The sequence below is a fragment of the Paroedura picta genome, chromosome 14 (genome assembly GCF_049243985.1).
Source record: "Paroedura picta isolate Pp20150507F chromosome 14, Ppicta_v3.0, whole genome shotgun sequence".
Taxonomy (NCBI): domain Eukaryota; kingdom Metazoa; phylum Chordata; class Lepidosauria; order Squamata; family Gekkonidae; genus Paroedura; species Paroedura picta.
In genome coordinates, this window is record NC_135382.1 from 30718942 (window position 1) to 30733710 (window position 14769).

Genomic DNA, 14769 nt, shown 5'->3' on the forward strand with positions numbered 1-14769 from the left:
CTTCAAAGCCTGAAAAATGTATTTCAGGGGCTCCTCCATGGTCAAAAGGTTGAGAAAGGCTGCTCTGAACTGAAAGTAGAAAGATAAACTGCTACCTATGCAGCCTGGTCAAATTATAGGCAGAATATAGATTGGCTTACCCAGTATAGTTCAAGCACAGCTTTTTGACCCAACAAACTGGGTTTCTACATGCAGGAAATACTTTGGCTATGAAGGAGGACTCAGCCATGTGAAACCCTACCTGGATTCTGGGGCACCACAGCCTAGAGAGCCTAGCTCAGGGAGAACTAACATTTAATTCAAACCCAATTATCTCAGAGGTGGGCTAGGAGCTCTCTAAATGTTTTAGCAAGTCAGTCACATGGAAATTACACCGAAGAATGTGCATGCAAGGAATTCAGCCGGACTAATGCAGGGAAAGACAGCTGGATCCTTCACAAGAGCAGTGGTGGACTGATTTTTAACCTGGTGCTTCCAAGCCAGTTTCCACTGTGATAGGACAGACGTGTTTATGAAATCCATTGTGTTTGTATTCTAGGCAGCGCATCTGGTTTTTCTCTTTTCCATCTGGGTATCATTGCTAGTTTGCCTCCATAAAGAGCTTGTTATACCATCAGAGTACTGGAAAGGGAGCTCATCCTCTCTTCTGGTTTCACAGGTGTGGAAATGGAAAACGTCTTTGAAGCCTTGATGTTGCACACTCTGCTGACCTGAGGGGTCCCCGAAGGGGGTTCTGATCACTGCATGACAAGCCACTTCCTGCTTCTCAGGTCTCCAGGAAACATTAAGAATAACGACAAAACTCAAGCACTTTCTCAAACTTCCTTTTTATTTCAGGCTTAAAATCAAAAATTAGCCAAGAACTCTCCGTAATTACATTACATATATATATATAATATATATTTATATATCTGTGTAGATATATAGATTAATTTATAGAGGGTATTTTTTAATAGAAAAGGGACTTTTGCTTTCATTTGTTTGCACCCCCCCCGAAAAAAACATTGTAAATAAAAATAATAAAAGAGCCCCAATAGAGGCAGAGTTGGCCCATCCGCGTGGTCTTGTTTTCCATGGCACCATTCATTAGAAACAACCTTTCCCTTTCCTCTCCTCCCATAATCTTAGCCCCCTTCCTATAATTTTAGTGCTCTCCCTACCCCTTTTAGAGCAGAAGAACTTGCTCTTCCAGGGGGCAAGCCATTGGTAGCAGGGAAATTCCCCCCCCCCCCCCGCAAGCTTTCCAGACTGATTACTGTCAGAGTGGAAGCAGGATGTACTCAAAAGGAGATGGCAGAGCTAACATACACACACACACACACACACACACATACAAAACAGCTTCTCTTGAACTGCAAGCTGGCTTCAGTGACGAAAAAATGTTCTAGCACAGCTGTGTTCAGAAAAAGGGTGCTGATCCCCCAGCTAACTACACAGCACCCAAATTCTCGGTCCCTCCCAACCCAGCAGGCTTCTCTAAAAAAGCCAAGTCACAAGGGACCGTTTCAACCACCCTGTGCTCAAATCAACTCTGTGAGTTCAGCAGCCAGTGGAGGGGGGTGGGGCTACCGAAAAGGCATCCTCCGCATAAGGCAACATGCGGGGCGGTGCTAATACTGCTGTGTAGGTGTGCCAGATGGGCAAGGAAGTGCCCAGCTGGTGGCACGCCGGCTTGGACCTGAGCCTGTGTGACATGACTGATATTACGGCATGCAAGGTTCTGGGTCCTGAACAGATCCACAGGTAGTCAAGTGCAGCACGCCTTCAGAATGCGGTGCTGGCCATGCTGCCCGGGGCAAAGATCCGTGGCAAGCTATCGAGGGATTCTTCCAACCGTCGGTGAGCTGATTTTCCTTCTTCCCCTGTGAATGCAGAAATACCAGTCAGCTGGCCATTAGGATACTGTTCAGCAAGCAAGTTCTGCAGAGGTTACTGAGAGACAACAAAACAGTTTTACTGGCCTAGCAATCGAACACAGCTGCCTGAAAAGGGAGAGTGAACTCCACTTCATAAAACTGTTGCCTGGAGCCAGTTCTCCATAGCCACAGGTGAGTGGCTACAAGGAGAGTCTGTTTGCAACCCTCTCAAACCTAACCCCATCTGTGTTCAAGTCAGTAGTGGACCCCCAAGATTTCCTTGAATTTGGACCCAAAGCTGCTCCTTAGCAGAGAGTGAGGACTGACTGGCTGATAGCCAGAATTCTTTCACCTGGAAATGGTCACAGGCTCACTTTATAGTTTTGGGATGGATGGGCTGCGCTGTTGAATTCTCCTGTCCTGAGCTACAGTTTTCCATTTAGCCCTTTCTGGGGTATGTGCAGCAAACCGCTGAAATGTATTTTTATTTCCCCCTCTTTCATGCCTGTGTTGATCTTTACAATATAGTATTGTAAACAGAAGTGGAAATCCTGGGTTAGGACAAGGGCTTCAGTTCACACTGAACATCTTAGGTGTGAAAGCCGATTTAACTTCCCCTGGAAACGATCATAGATTTTTCAGCTATGGGGTGAGCGCTCTTTCTTCCTGTCCTTGTTTTTCTACTAATACAATACATGTCTCCATCTCCTACATGATTTTTCAAGATCGCCCCCAAACCCGATGCCTTACCATAGAAATGTTTCTTTGGTGCTTTCTAAAACATAAAAACAAAACAAAACCTTGAAGCATTGTCTGAGGAGAGACAGTGTCGCTGGCCAGTCAGTCTGCACAACAGCCAGGTAGAAAAGTGGAAGGGAAATGCCTGTGTGAGTGTCAAAGTAGCCACCCAAACAGCCACCCAAACAACTGGAAGCGGATGGCTCAGCTTGGCAGGCAGTCTGTCAGGCTACTTTAAACAAATTATGTGAAGAAGACAGCTCACATCTGAGCAACTATGTAGAGCAGGTTTTCTCAACCAGGTTTTTTTGAAATCCAGGTGTTTCTTCATGGCCCTGGAAGGGTTAAACGTTTATCGGGTGATATGACCATACATGGTCATATCAACCTCCTCCCCCTTCCAGTGGCCAATGATGGGCCTGGAGGGGGTGGGAAGAGGAGGGTCCCCAGGTGGGTGCTTACGCAGCTATGCTTCCCAACCATGTTAAGCATGATTGCGCCACTTCTGGGGTTTCTCAAAGCCTGAAAAATGTTTCAGGGGGTTCTTAACAGTAAAAATGTTGAGAAAGGCTTGATGGGATCCAGACTCTTAATTTTTTGTAATGATTTTTTTTTTATTTCAGAGATGACAAAAGTGGAAGTCTATGTCCTGGTTTCTGCCCCAGATAAAACACCAATCATACTGACTGCTTAAGGAAGGGATTCCCAACCAGGGCTCCTTGGAGGGTTCCCAGGGGCTTCCCAGTCTTGCCCCTATATCCTGCCTTAATTAATTAACGTATTATTTATTAATGGACTTGGCCACACGTCCGGCCCAGTTCCAGAGCTCCCTGAAGCCCCCAAAATATTCCAGGGGCTGCTCCCCAGTCAAAAGGTTGAAAAGGGCTATCTTGTTCAGCTCTGGAACCTACTGGGAACGAAAAAGCCTCACAGAACGTATCTGCATCATGGCTACCCATTTCAACCTTAGCTCACTGTTTTTAGACTTTTCTAGCCAGGGAGATCCACACTGCAGAGTGACCTTGAATGTGAACGTCCGCACCTTCTAAATAAATAATTGTACACCACACTGCAAATGAACTTATTTTTATTCCTCAAACGTCTGGTGCCTGAGTTCCACTGCTGGTCCTCCATTACCAGAGTGGGCATGCTAGAAAAGCCTCTTTTGGCTCCTTCCAGGCAGCCGTCAGCCTCTCCTCTCAATTTGCTGCTTGCGCAGTTTAGAAATTTAGCCAGAAGGCACAGGAAGCACCAGGGGGAGGAAAACACACATAAACACTTAGTGGGTTTTCACACACTCCTACTTGGACGCCTTGCTGTACCAGCCCTAGGAATCCTCCATCTCCCATCTGCACAGGTGGAGCATCAACACTACCTGAGCAGCTTTCCGGCGCTGACAAGTCCAGCAACCCCAAACTTCTCTATCTAGAAGTGCCCAAGCAGCCACAGAGGACAGAGATTGCGGATTCCCAAAATACCAATTTGTTTAGGAAAGGGGTAGTCAAACTGCGGCCCTCCAGATGTCCATGGACTACAATTCCCACGAGCCCCTGCCAGCGAATGCTGGCAGGGGCTCCTGGGAATTGTAGTCCATGGACATCTGGAGGGCCGCAGTTTGACTACCCCTGGTTTAGGACATAAAGTGACCATTTGTGTGTGTGTGTTGGTGAGCAGCTGGCCATAGAAGTAGCAAGTCATAAATTACTAGGAGGGGGAGGGAAGTTTGGAAAACTGCTTATAGTGCAACCCTGTTAGAGCTACCAGCCCTCTGCTGGCAATCCCCGGAAGCGCTGGGAGAGCAGAGACTCTGCAAACTGGCATCATGCCACCTGCATGGTACTCTGTGATGCCAGTTCTCCCCAATTTTTTAAGAAGAAGAGTTGGCTTTTATACCCTGCTTTTCACTACCCTAAGGAGTCTTAAAGTAGTTTACAATTGCCTTCCCTCCCTCTCCCCACAACGGACACCCTGTGAGGTGAGTGGGGCTGAAAGAGCCCTTATATTCCTGCTCGGTCAGAACAGCGCTATCAAGGCTGTGATGAGCCCAAGGCCACCCGCTGGCTGCATGTGGAGGTGCAGGGAATCAAACCCGGCTCACTGGATTAGAAGCTGCCGCTCTTAACTACTACACCAAGCTTTTGTTCCTACAGTTTCATCTAGCAACTGTGGGTGTTTGGGGTGGCATCTCTAGATTCCTATGCATGTTCCTACACAAATGTATCCCCTTAAATTCTCCCTAGTAAAGTATACATGCCCAAAGTTATGCTATCATGGTGGGTTAGGCTGGGGATTCCAGTGGATCAAATATTAAAGCGAATCGGGAAACATCAGGTCAGTTTTTAACTACAGAAGTTATTAAAGCACTGATTGAGAACTTCAGCACTTAAGGACACAAAACCTAAACGACTTTCACAAAAACTGATTCCAACAAGGACCTTCCTTCAGTACCCATACAGCCCCGTGGGATCCACTGAGGCGCATGCAAGAATGTTTCAGGAAGCCACGTGACCGGAAGAACCACATTTGTGACTTCGCCAAGGGTGGCTGTTTCATGCTTCAAGCATGCATGGAAGGTTAGAGGGCTGACAGGCATTGGGAGAGGGGAGGCTAGGGAAAAGGAAAGACAGCAAGGGAGAACTTTTGCATGTGGTGTGTGTGTCCGTAAGCCTTTGAAACCAACCTGTACGAAAAAGAATCCTCTTTACTGCAGACTGACTTTGCTTTGCCACCATGCTAATCCCTTGCATTCACACGTGGGAAGAGATGCAGGAGCAGTAGTGCCTTAGCTCGCCTCCTGCACTAGCTCAAGATCTTCCCCAAAAGGAGCTCATAAGCCGTCAGAAGAGGCTCTGCAACTCACTGAGGGCCCCCACCCCATGGGGTCGGAAGTCCCGCTCAAGATTCCAGCCTCTCCCCTTCATGCTGTATTGTGGCCAGATCACACAGCTGCCCCACCCGTTCTGCAGCAAGCACAACAAATTCTGTGGTAGAACCTAATATTCTAACACTTGCGACATCCATGTGCTTCCTTCCTGTTGTGCTGGGTGTTTTTCAGTGCCTGCCCAGATATCCCTGCAGCTGTAGCGTAAGGCCAGTGGAAAAAGCTGCACCAAGCGGCTTCATTGGGAAGGGAGGGCACAGAGTGTTCCCCCTCCTGCTCTTCTGTAAGGAGTGTTTGTGTCCATGTCACTGCAACCCTTGCTGGGCCGGGGAACAAGGGCGACTAAGTCTCGTCAATGCTACAGGATCACTTATACCCCACTTTTCTCCTAAATGGGAAGCCAAAGTGGCTTCCCTGCATGTTATTCTCACAACAACCCTGCGAGACAAGTTAGGCTGAGAATGTGTGACTGGCTTAAGATCACCCAGTGAGCTTCCGTGGCACAGCAGAGATTTGAACATGAGTCTCTCAGATCCCAGTCTTCTGACCACCACACCATCCTGTCTCTCTTCCCATCATGCAATGCAGACAGGCATGGAACGTGAGAGTCTTTGTCACAAAATTCGAATGGTCATCATGCAAGAGGTGACTTGGCCAGCATCACAGCCTTGCGGTACGGTTTGTTTGGTTGGGGGATTTCTTTCTTTTTTTTTTTGCTCACAAAAGTTAGCTGCCTGGAACTGAATGATTGATGATGAAGCTTGAAAGCTATCAGGTGGTGGAAAGAGCCATCAAGTGACACTCAATTGACAGTGAACTTGTAGGGGTTTCAAGGCAAGGGAGGAATACAGATGGTTTTGCCTCTGCACAACACCCTTCCTTAGTGGTCTCCCATCCAAGTCCTAAACAGGGCCGGTCCTGCTTAGCTTCCGAGATCTGTTGAGATAAAGCTTGTCTGGGCCATCCAGGCTACATTTTAAATCCCTCCCTTTCTCCAAGCACCTGCCTGGCTATTTATCCTCTCCTGATTTTGTAATCTTCACAACCAGTGGAGATTTGACAACGAGTGACGCTACTCAGTAAGTTTCATGCTTGAGCAGGGGCTAGAACCCAGCCCCCCCCCCAAATGTTGCCCACCCAATACACTGCTGGAGCAGCCAGATGTTTCAAGGTTCGTACAATGGCACTTTTAGTTAGCGTGGGAAATGGTCGTTCAGGCCATTAGTAAGTTCCTGCGATGATCAAGAAGATCAGGATGGATCCATGTGAATCCAAGACTGAAAGGATCATATGACACAGTAAGGTAAAGGTATCCCCTGTGCAAGCACCGAGTCATGTCTGACCCTTGGGGTGACGCCCTCCAGCGTTTTCATGGCAGACTCAATACGGGGTGGTTTGCCAGTGCCTTCCCCAGTCATTACCGTTTACCCCCCAGCAAGCTGGGTACTCATTTTACCGACCTCGGAAGGATGGAAGGCTGAGTCAACCTTGAGCCGGCTGCTGGGATCGAACTCCCAGCCTCATGGGCAGAGCTTTCAGACGGCTGCCTTACCACTCTGCGCCACAAGAGGCTCTTATGACACAGTATGTCACACTAATGGCAGCCTATCTAACATGGAAGTGGTTGCTTCCATTATATGAAAGGAGCTCCCCAAAGCTGAAAACAGAAGGTCCCAGTCCCTGGTAACTTTCAGGGGCACGTGAGACTCCGTTTCAGTTCAACTGAGTTTTTAACAGAAGTGTGAACTGCAGGCAGTTTTATCAGGTTGGGCAGCAGAACTGGGGTTTTATGGTTACTTAAGATGTTTTGAAATTACCCATTGCAAAGCTGCCCCGACCGGATAAGCCGAGGCTAGCGTGATCTTATCAGATCTTGGCAGCCAAGCACAGTCGGTCCCAGTTGGTCCTCGGATGGGAGACAGCCTAGCAAGTCCAGGGTTGCTACCTAGAGGCAGGTGGTGGCCAACCACCTCTGCGCAACTCCTGCCTTGAAAACCCTACAGGGTCGCCATAAACGTAGCAATCTGGCAGCAAAAGAGACAACTGCAAACCTGCCTTGAGCTTTGACGGAAAAGTAAAGAAATAATAAATAAAAAGGTCTGGCTGGAGGAGAACCAACATCACATCACAGACCCTCAACGGGAAAGCGAGTCCTTCCGCGGTGATACGGACAGACACACACACACAGACATGCGGACCAGGAACACGGATGCTCTAAGGAATGCCTACAAACTTGCGGGTGGGTGGTAAGGAATGTGCCACAGCAAAGACACAAGACCCAAATGTGATCGGGCTTCTTGGTGATGGGGTCCAGGGCAAAGACACTGGCACAAAAGCAGGCGGGGTGAGGAGGGGGAGACAGACTGGCCAACGACATCCCAACCTGTGCAGCCGGCTCGTCATGACCCGGAAGTCTACTTAGCCAATCAGATGGTTCTCTCAGTGCCATCTAACAAAGGATAAACAACAGTGGCTTAGCGTTCTCCGCCCAGAGGTCCCCGTGTCAGTTCTTACAAGCAGAAAAACGGGGCAAAGGGCACAGAAGGAATTCTGTTCTCTGCCATGTAATTGGGGTGGGGAGCGTGGCTCAGTTGTACGGCATCTGCTTGGTACGCAGAAGTTCTCAAGTTCAATCCCTGGCATCTCCAGCTAAAAGGGATCAGGTGTAGTAGGCGATGTGAAAGACCTCCACCGGAGACCCTCTCCAAGACCCCTGGAGAGCTGCTGACAGTCTTAGACACTACTGACCTTGATGGGCCCAGATATCTTTTGATTCCGTTTCAGACAGGTTCATGTAGTTGCGGGGCAACTCAAGAGCCTAAATCTTTTCTATACACTCCCCTCCTAGACTAGCAAAGGCACGGCCTAGCTTCCCCATACAGAGTGGCCACTGTATTGCATGGACCCATGCCCACCCTCCACCCCACCTGCCAGGCCTGCAAAGGCAGCCACCTGCCAACATATTGTGGGGAGAGAGACTCTCACCCAGGCAGCAGGATACTCACCACACAGCATCAGGCTCTGTTTGGCCGCCTCCCGCACAGTCTCCTTATCCGTTTGGCACACGTACACCAGCTGCTCAATACTCTCCTTGGCCTATTGAGGGAGAGGAGAAAGAAAGAAAAGTGATGCCGCCAGGTCCTAACTCTTTCTCTCCTGTGAGCATAACCCACAACGTGGTGGTGTTGGTAGAAAAGTGCCACAAAGTCACAGCCAACAGATCCCAAACTTGCAGGGTTTTCAAGGGTGTATGCCCTCCACGCCCCCGAGATGATGGGCTCAAGAGGGGCGGCCTATAAATCTATCTTCTAATCTAAACAATACCTAAATTAAACCAAAGACAAGGAGAGGTGGGTTGCCATTGCCTGCCTCTGCAGAACAACCTCTCCTATCTAAATATACTAACCAGGGCTGACCCTGCTTGGCTTCCAAGATCTGAAGAGATCAGACTAGCCCTGGCTGTCCAACACAGGGCTCCATTAAAAAGTAAAAAGGCAAAGGTATCCCCTGTGCAAGCGCCGGGTCATGTCTGACCCTTGGGGTGACGCCCTCCAGCGTTTTCATGGCAGACTCAATACGGGGTGGTTTGCCAGTGCCTTTCCCAGTCATTGCTGTTTACCCCCCAGCAAGCTTCAGACTGCATGTCTGCTGCCTTACCACCCTGCACCACAAGAGGCTCTTCATGAAAAAGTACAGTGCATTAAAGCAAAGGCAGCATTTCGGATCGACAAAAAACATGGGCTTTTCCAGGCCAGACTTGTTTTCTTCCCATCGGGCTACGGAGGAACTGAGGAAGATCCTACAAGCTAGCATCAGCGACATCACACTGAGTCTACTTCTCCTCATGGGTATCTAAGGCCTGGGTGGACCCAGAGAGGGAAGCCCTTGGGTACAAGCTGAAAACAAGAGCCCATGGACTTTTGTCCTTCTGCCCTGGGCCTAAAGCAGGAAAGAAGAGCTGCTAACAGACAGGTGGGGAAAGAGAGCATGTCCTGCTTTGATTCTGGGGCCTTCCTGTCATCTTTGTCTGTTTATTTTTGCAGCCTGCTCAAATACCGAGAACAAAATATTTCCAAAAAACTCTGCGACTCGAGGTTGACCAAGGCAGGAAATTCTAGCTTTTGAGCTCAGTTTAATGCAAAGCTTTACCTTAAGGCAGCCCAAAGCTGCACAAGCAGCAATTCGTGTTTGCACTTCTTCGTCCTCCAGCTGTTCAAGGTAGCTCACCAGGGCCTAAGGAAGAACAGCCCGTCAGCCTGCTTTTCCCAGTGAAACACAACCGCACTCCCAGTAAAGGCAACCATGCAACATTTTTTTGTAATTGGTTGAAACCTGATTCAGCAACATGGTACCCAACCAAAGCATCTTGGCAACTGTAGTTCTAGGACCCATCTAGAGACATCTTCAACACTATCTCAGAACTACAATTCCCAGAGTTCTCTGGGAGAAATAGACAAGCAATTGGCTCCCATTGGCTTCATCATCACCTGCTTCATTTAGTGTCCCTTCTCAGAGACTCAAGGCAAATCACAGAGTTCCTGGAGGTGGACCCAGCAGGATGTTCAAGGCAAGAGACACCCCTGTGGTTTGCCATTACCTGCCTCTTCATAGCAACCCTTGGCTTCCTTCGTGGTCTCCCACCCAAGTACCAGCCAGGGCCTTAGCTTGTAATGTTTGATGACACTGGACTAGTTTGGGCCATCGAGTTCAGGGCACAATTACTAAGCCTGCAGTAAGAATATTCTAAACCCGACAACCAACATTGAATGAATCTGCTCAAGAAATTAGACAAACAATGCACTAAAAACTGTAAAAGTGGTTCCCAAGCTTGGGACCCCTGGGTGACTGTGGTTAGCACAAGGGGCCCACCTTGCCCCACCTGTGTCTTCCCCCAGGCTCCGCCATGTCCTCTCGACTCTGGGCTGGCCTGGCTGGTTTCATCTACCAACTGGCTTGCCATGGTGCAGCCACGTCTCCCACCTAAATCTGCCTGCTCTGAGCCTCCAGCCAGACGCACCCAGATATGCTCCAGCCCAGCCAGAACTACTTGCCTACACACAAGCAGAACTGCTTCTTTCAAAAGGCTCACTACTGCCCATTAACCAGCTACAGGTGGAAATGCCGGCCCCTGGAATGGTGGCATGGGCTCTGGCCCTTTAATATGTACAACTGTTCTGCCTACTGGAGAGAAGGCAGTGTGCTTTCTGACTGTCTTACTGTAAAACTAATAGTTTTAAGGTTTAATATGTTTTAATCGTCATTCTATCTCTTGAAATGCCGTGAGCCCCCCCTGAGCCCTCAAGGAAGGACAGCATATGCATTTAAAAATAAACAAATATGATAATTACAAACAGTTCAGCCAAACTGCAGAACGATGCTATATAGTTTGTAGTGGGGATGTGACCCTAGGGCAGGGGTAGTCAAACTGCGCCCCTCCAGAGGTCCATGGACTACAATTCCCATGAGCCCCTGCCAGCATTCGCTGGCAGGGGCTCATGGGAATTGTAGTCCATGGACCTCTGGAGGGACGCAGTTTGACTACTCCTGCCCTAGAAAAAGCAGGTGCATGCTTCTCCCAATCTACAGACTGCCTCTCTGCACCCTTCCCCGGATACTTGCCCTCTCCCGGAAGCCGGAGTTCTCCGACAGCGTCCGCAGCTGTGCCGACACAGCCCCGACAACCTTGCTGTTTCCTTCCACAAGCAGGAGGCTCAGTGCCTTCAGCCCATCCTTGCGGAGCCGGCTCTCGGGCATGCGCTTCAAAGCCCTCAGGACCACGTCCTGGTCGTCAGAGTTCAGGTTCTGGGCTAGCAGCACTAGAAAGGCATGAAACAGACACAGCACCATGGTGACAATAGGAAAAACACAGGACAATCTCAGATACCTCAAACCAAGAAGACCTAAAAGTAAACTCAAGAAAGAACATTGTTTAAAAACATTCTTTATTATTGTTTAATGCTATGAGGATAGGTCTTTTCTTCTTGGTTTAAGATAGCACCACGGTAAGCATTATGGTGACCAGCTAGCCCCATTTATGGGATCGAACAAACCATGAACGCAGGAGTTCCCCAGGGGCTTCCCCTCATGTGCTCCCCATCGACAGAGACAGCTAGCCTGAGCCAAGGCAGTACAATTGGCATCTGTTGAGGCAGATCAGGATCTGAGTGATCCTATGGGAGCCGAACCCCGGTTTCACAGTCAAGACAAACCTCGGTTTCAAGTTATCTCCGGAGCGAGCAGCTCTGTGAATCGTCTCCAGCCATAAAACAACTGCTTTTGAGCCGAGGCAGGACAAGATAATGGTTGTCTCTGTGGTGTTTATATGTCTGTTTGCTGTTGAGGCTGAAGTTACCAAGTGACAAGTGCCCGAGATCTCCTCCCTCCACCCCACATCCACACTCTTCCCATAACGTACCTTCCTCTGCCAACTCCAAGATGTAGGAGTCCAGCGTTGATGGAGGCAGAGTCTCAAAGTGGCTCCAGTACTGGAAGAGAGTCACTTGCTCTGCTTGGCAGCCCCCCTGCCGCCTGGGCAGCCTGCGTTGCAAAAGCTCTTCTACCAGTTTCACGCACACTAGAGTCGAAAGGAACAGCAAGCAACTCGTGAACGTTCACGGCACAAATGCACGGCACAAGACACTCGGAGCATCTTCCATTTTGGATGGGACCAAGAAGGGACAGTGGTAGGGGCAGGCAGCAATGGGAGTGGCATGGCAACAACCACCGAAATTATGAGTGGAAATGCAGCAGATTGGTTATGCCAGAAGCAATGGAAAAGGGGATGTAGGTGCAGATCCTGCAGACTATGCCACAACGCTATCGTTCTACACGTAGTTTAAGCCAGGGGTAGTCAAACCTGTGGTCCTCCAGATGTTCATGGACTACAATTCCCATGAGCCCCTGCCAGAAAACGCTGGCAGGGGCTCATGGGAATTGTAGTCCATGAACATCTGGAGGACCACGGGTTGATTACCCCTGGTTTAAGCCCATTACTGCAGGTCCTTTCCTCTGCTGCCAACAGGAACCCCTCCATGTCCTCCTCTAAGTCAGGGGAAGTCAACCTGTGGTCCTCCAGATGTTCATGGATGACAGTTCCCATGAGCCCCTGCCAGCGTTTGCTGGCAGGGGCTCATGGGAATTGTAGTCCATGAACATCTGGAGGACCACAGGTTGACTACCCCTGCTCTAAGTGACATTTCAGGTATTTAAAGACAGCAGTCATCATGTCCCCTCTCAACCTCCTCTTTTCCAGGCTGAACATCCCCAAGTCCCGTAGCCTTTCCTCTTGGGGCTTGATCATATGCCCTCATAGGGGGGCATACTTTAGAAAGGGCTGCAATGAGGCATTCCAGTTTATTTCCCTGGCTACAGAATCATGGTTCAGAGGACACAGCATTATTTGAAAAGAGGTTAGCCAGCCTGCTATCTTCCGTGTTCTCCCTCAAGGGAAAGAGAGCTGGGCACACATGAAAATAGTTTCAGGAGGGTAGTCAAGATAGTCCGTAGTGGTGGAGCAAAACAGGAGTCCAGCAGTCCCTTAAAGAGCAACACTCTTTTCAGGACATAAGGTTCAGGGCATAAGGTTCATCACTCAAGGCTCGCTTGGCCACACTCACCTGAATCTGCCAGGCCTTGCTGCCGTTCGTTGATTCGCACCATGTACTGAGAACCGAGTGTCTTTAGGAAGTGCTCCACAGGGCAGGTATACACATTAGGGATGGTCACGCAGCTGTCCCAGAAGGGTAACACACCTTCTTTCCGTGTGGAGAACTGAACCACTAAGAACAGAGGGATCATAACATCACTTTGGAACTGCAGCTGCCGCGAGAGATCCAGCAAAAGATGTTCCCTTGGAAACACTTGGAGACTCTGGATCAAGGCCTGCAGGTAGAGAGGCTTTCTCTGGAGGAAGGAGTCTCTCGTCTCAGGGGAAGGCAGCTTCCTCCAGAGGAAAGGATCTCTGTTTATAGGATGGATCTCCAGAATCAAGCCCCACTGCCTGCAAACTTGTGTTTTCCTCCCACCTGTTCAAAAGCATCCAGTAGTGTGCATACAAGTACATGTCACACCAGGAGATGCTGTACTCTTTGTCAAACAGCAGCAGGATTGTCTGACTACAAGGAAACTGCTTTTGAATGTTTGCATTGGAACTTGGCTGTGGACAGCCCTGATTGGTTGGTAGCTGTGAAGTCACACCATCCTCACCCATCTGCAAATCAGTTTTACAGCATTTTAAATACAGATCTTGTCTTACTTGATGACAAATCGAATAAGAAATTAAACTAGAAAGTACGTAGAGCAGGCTTCTGCACAAAGCAAGAGGCCCACTTGGAACTTGGGAAGAGAGCAAGATGGAAAATTAAACTGGTGTCGGTAACAAAACGGAACAGGACTTCTAGCTGCTGTAAATCCAGACGAACTCGCGGCACACTGGCTTACCTTCCTCGGCGGAACTGGCTGTCCCTGACCGTTCCTCCACCAGGCGGCAGACCATCTCCAGGACTTGCGCTTCCCTACCTAGCCTGTCGAGCGCATACATTTCCCGGCAGCGCAGTGGCCCAAAATTGCCAAGTTTCTACAAATCAAATGACAAACACCACAACAGGCCCTTAGGGGGAGGGCCCAACCCCAATTCACACCTTACAAAGAGCCATTTTTGGCTGGCTCAGGTTTTATATGCAGGACGACACAGGAAGGAGAGTGCGGAGAAAGCAAGCTGTGTGATATCACACCGCAAGAAGGACTAGATAACTGTTGCAAGGCAGGCCAGTCTTTAGAGCCTCTTGTGGCGCAAAGTGATAAGGCAGCAGACATGCAGTCTGAAGCTGTCTGCCCATGAGGCTGGGAGTTCTATCCCAGCAGCCGGCTCAAGGTTGACTCAGCCTTCCATCCTTCCGAGGTCGGTAAAATGAGTACCCAGATTGCTGGGGGGTAAACGGTAATGACTGGGGAAGGCACTGGCAAACCACCCCGTATTGAGTCTGCCATGAAAACGCTAGGGGGCGTCACCCCAAGGGTCAGACATGACTCTGTGCTTGCACAGGGGATACCTTTACCTTTACCTTTAGGCCAGTTTTTAAGAACTCCACAGTGTGAATGGGACTGGGGCATGGGGGTGGAAGGGGATATGCTATAGCCGAGGTTCCACAGAGAATGTGAGAAGTACCTTGTCAGATCAGACCAGGAACCCACCTAGTTTAGCTCTGTTTCTCTGCTAGTGACCATCCAAGTGTCAATGGAAGCCCACAAGCCGTACATGCAAGCAACTCTTTTAGTTCCACTGAGCCATCACAA

The 14769-nt window shown here is 49.3% G+C and overlaps 1 protein-coding gene across 9 annotated transcripts in view; it reads right to left on the reverse strand.

The window, feature by feature from the left end:
* Positions 1-811: 811 nt before the first annotated feature.
* The window catches only part of RIPOR1 (RHO family interacting cell polarization regulator 1), a 101295-nt gene continuing 87337 nt past the window's right edge, over positions 812-14769 (reverse strand). For 8 of the 9 annotated variants that reach the window (XM_077310037.1, XM_077310039.1, XM_077310035.1 and 5 more), the window contains exons 16-22: positions 13915-14050; positions 13092-13253; positions 11891-12049; positions 11095-11291; positions 9625-9708; positions 8481-8571; positions 812-1862 (exon numbers count right to left, since the gene is read on the reverse strand). In XM_077310037.1, coding sequence (XP_077166152.1) covers positions 1765-1862; positions 8481-8571; positions 9625-9708; positions 11095-11291; positions 11891-12049; positions 13092-13253; positions 13915-14050 — 927 coding nt within the window. In that variant the 3' untranslated portion in view covers positions 812-1764. Of the gene's footprint in view, positions 1863-7858; positions 7925-8480; positions 8572-9624; positions 9709-11094; positions 11292-11890; positions 12050-13091; positions 13254-13914; positions 14051-14769 lie in introns of all 9 variants that reach the window. The other variant, XM_077310032.1, reaches the window with a different exon arrangement.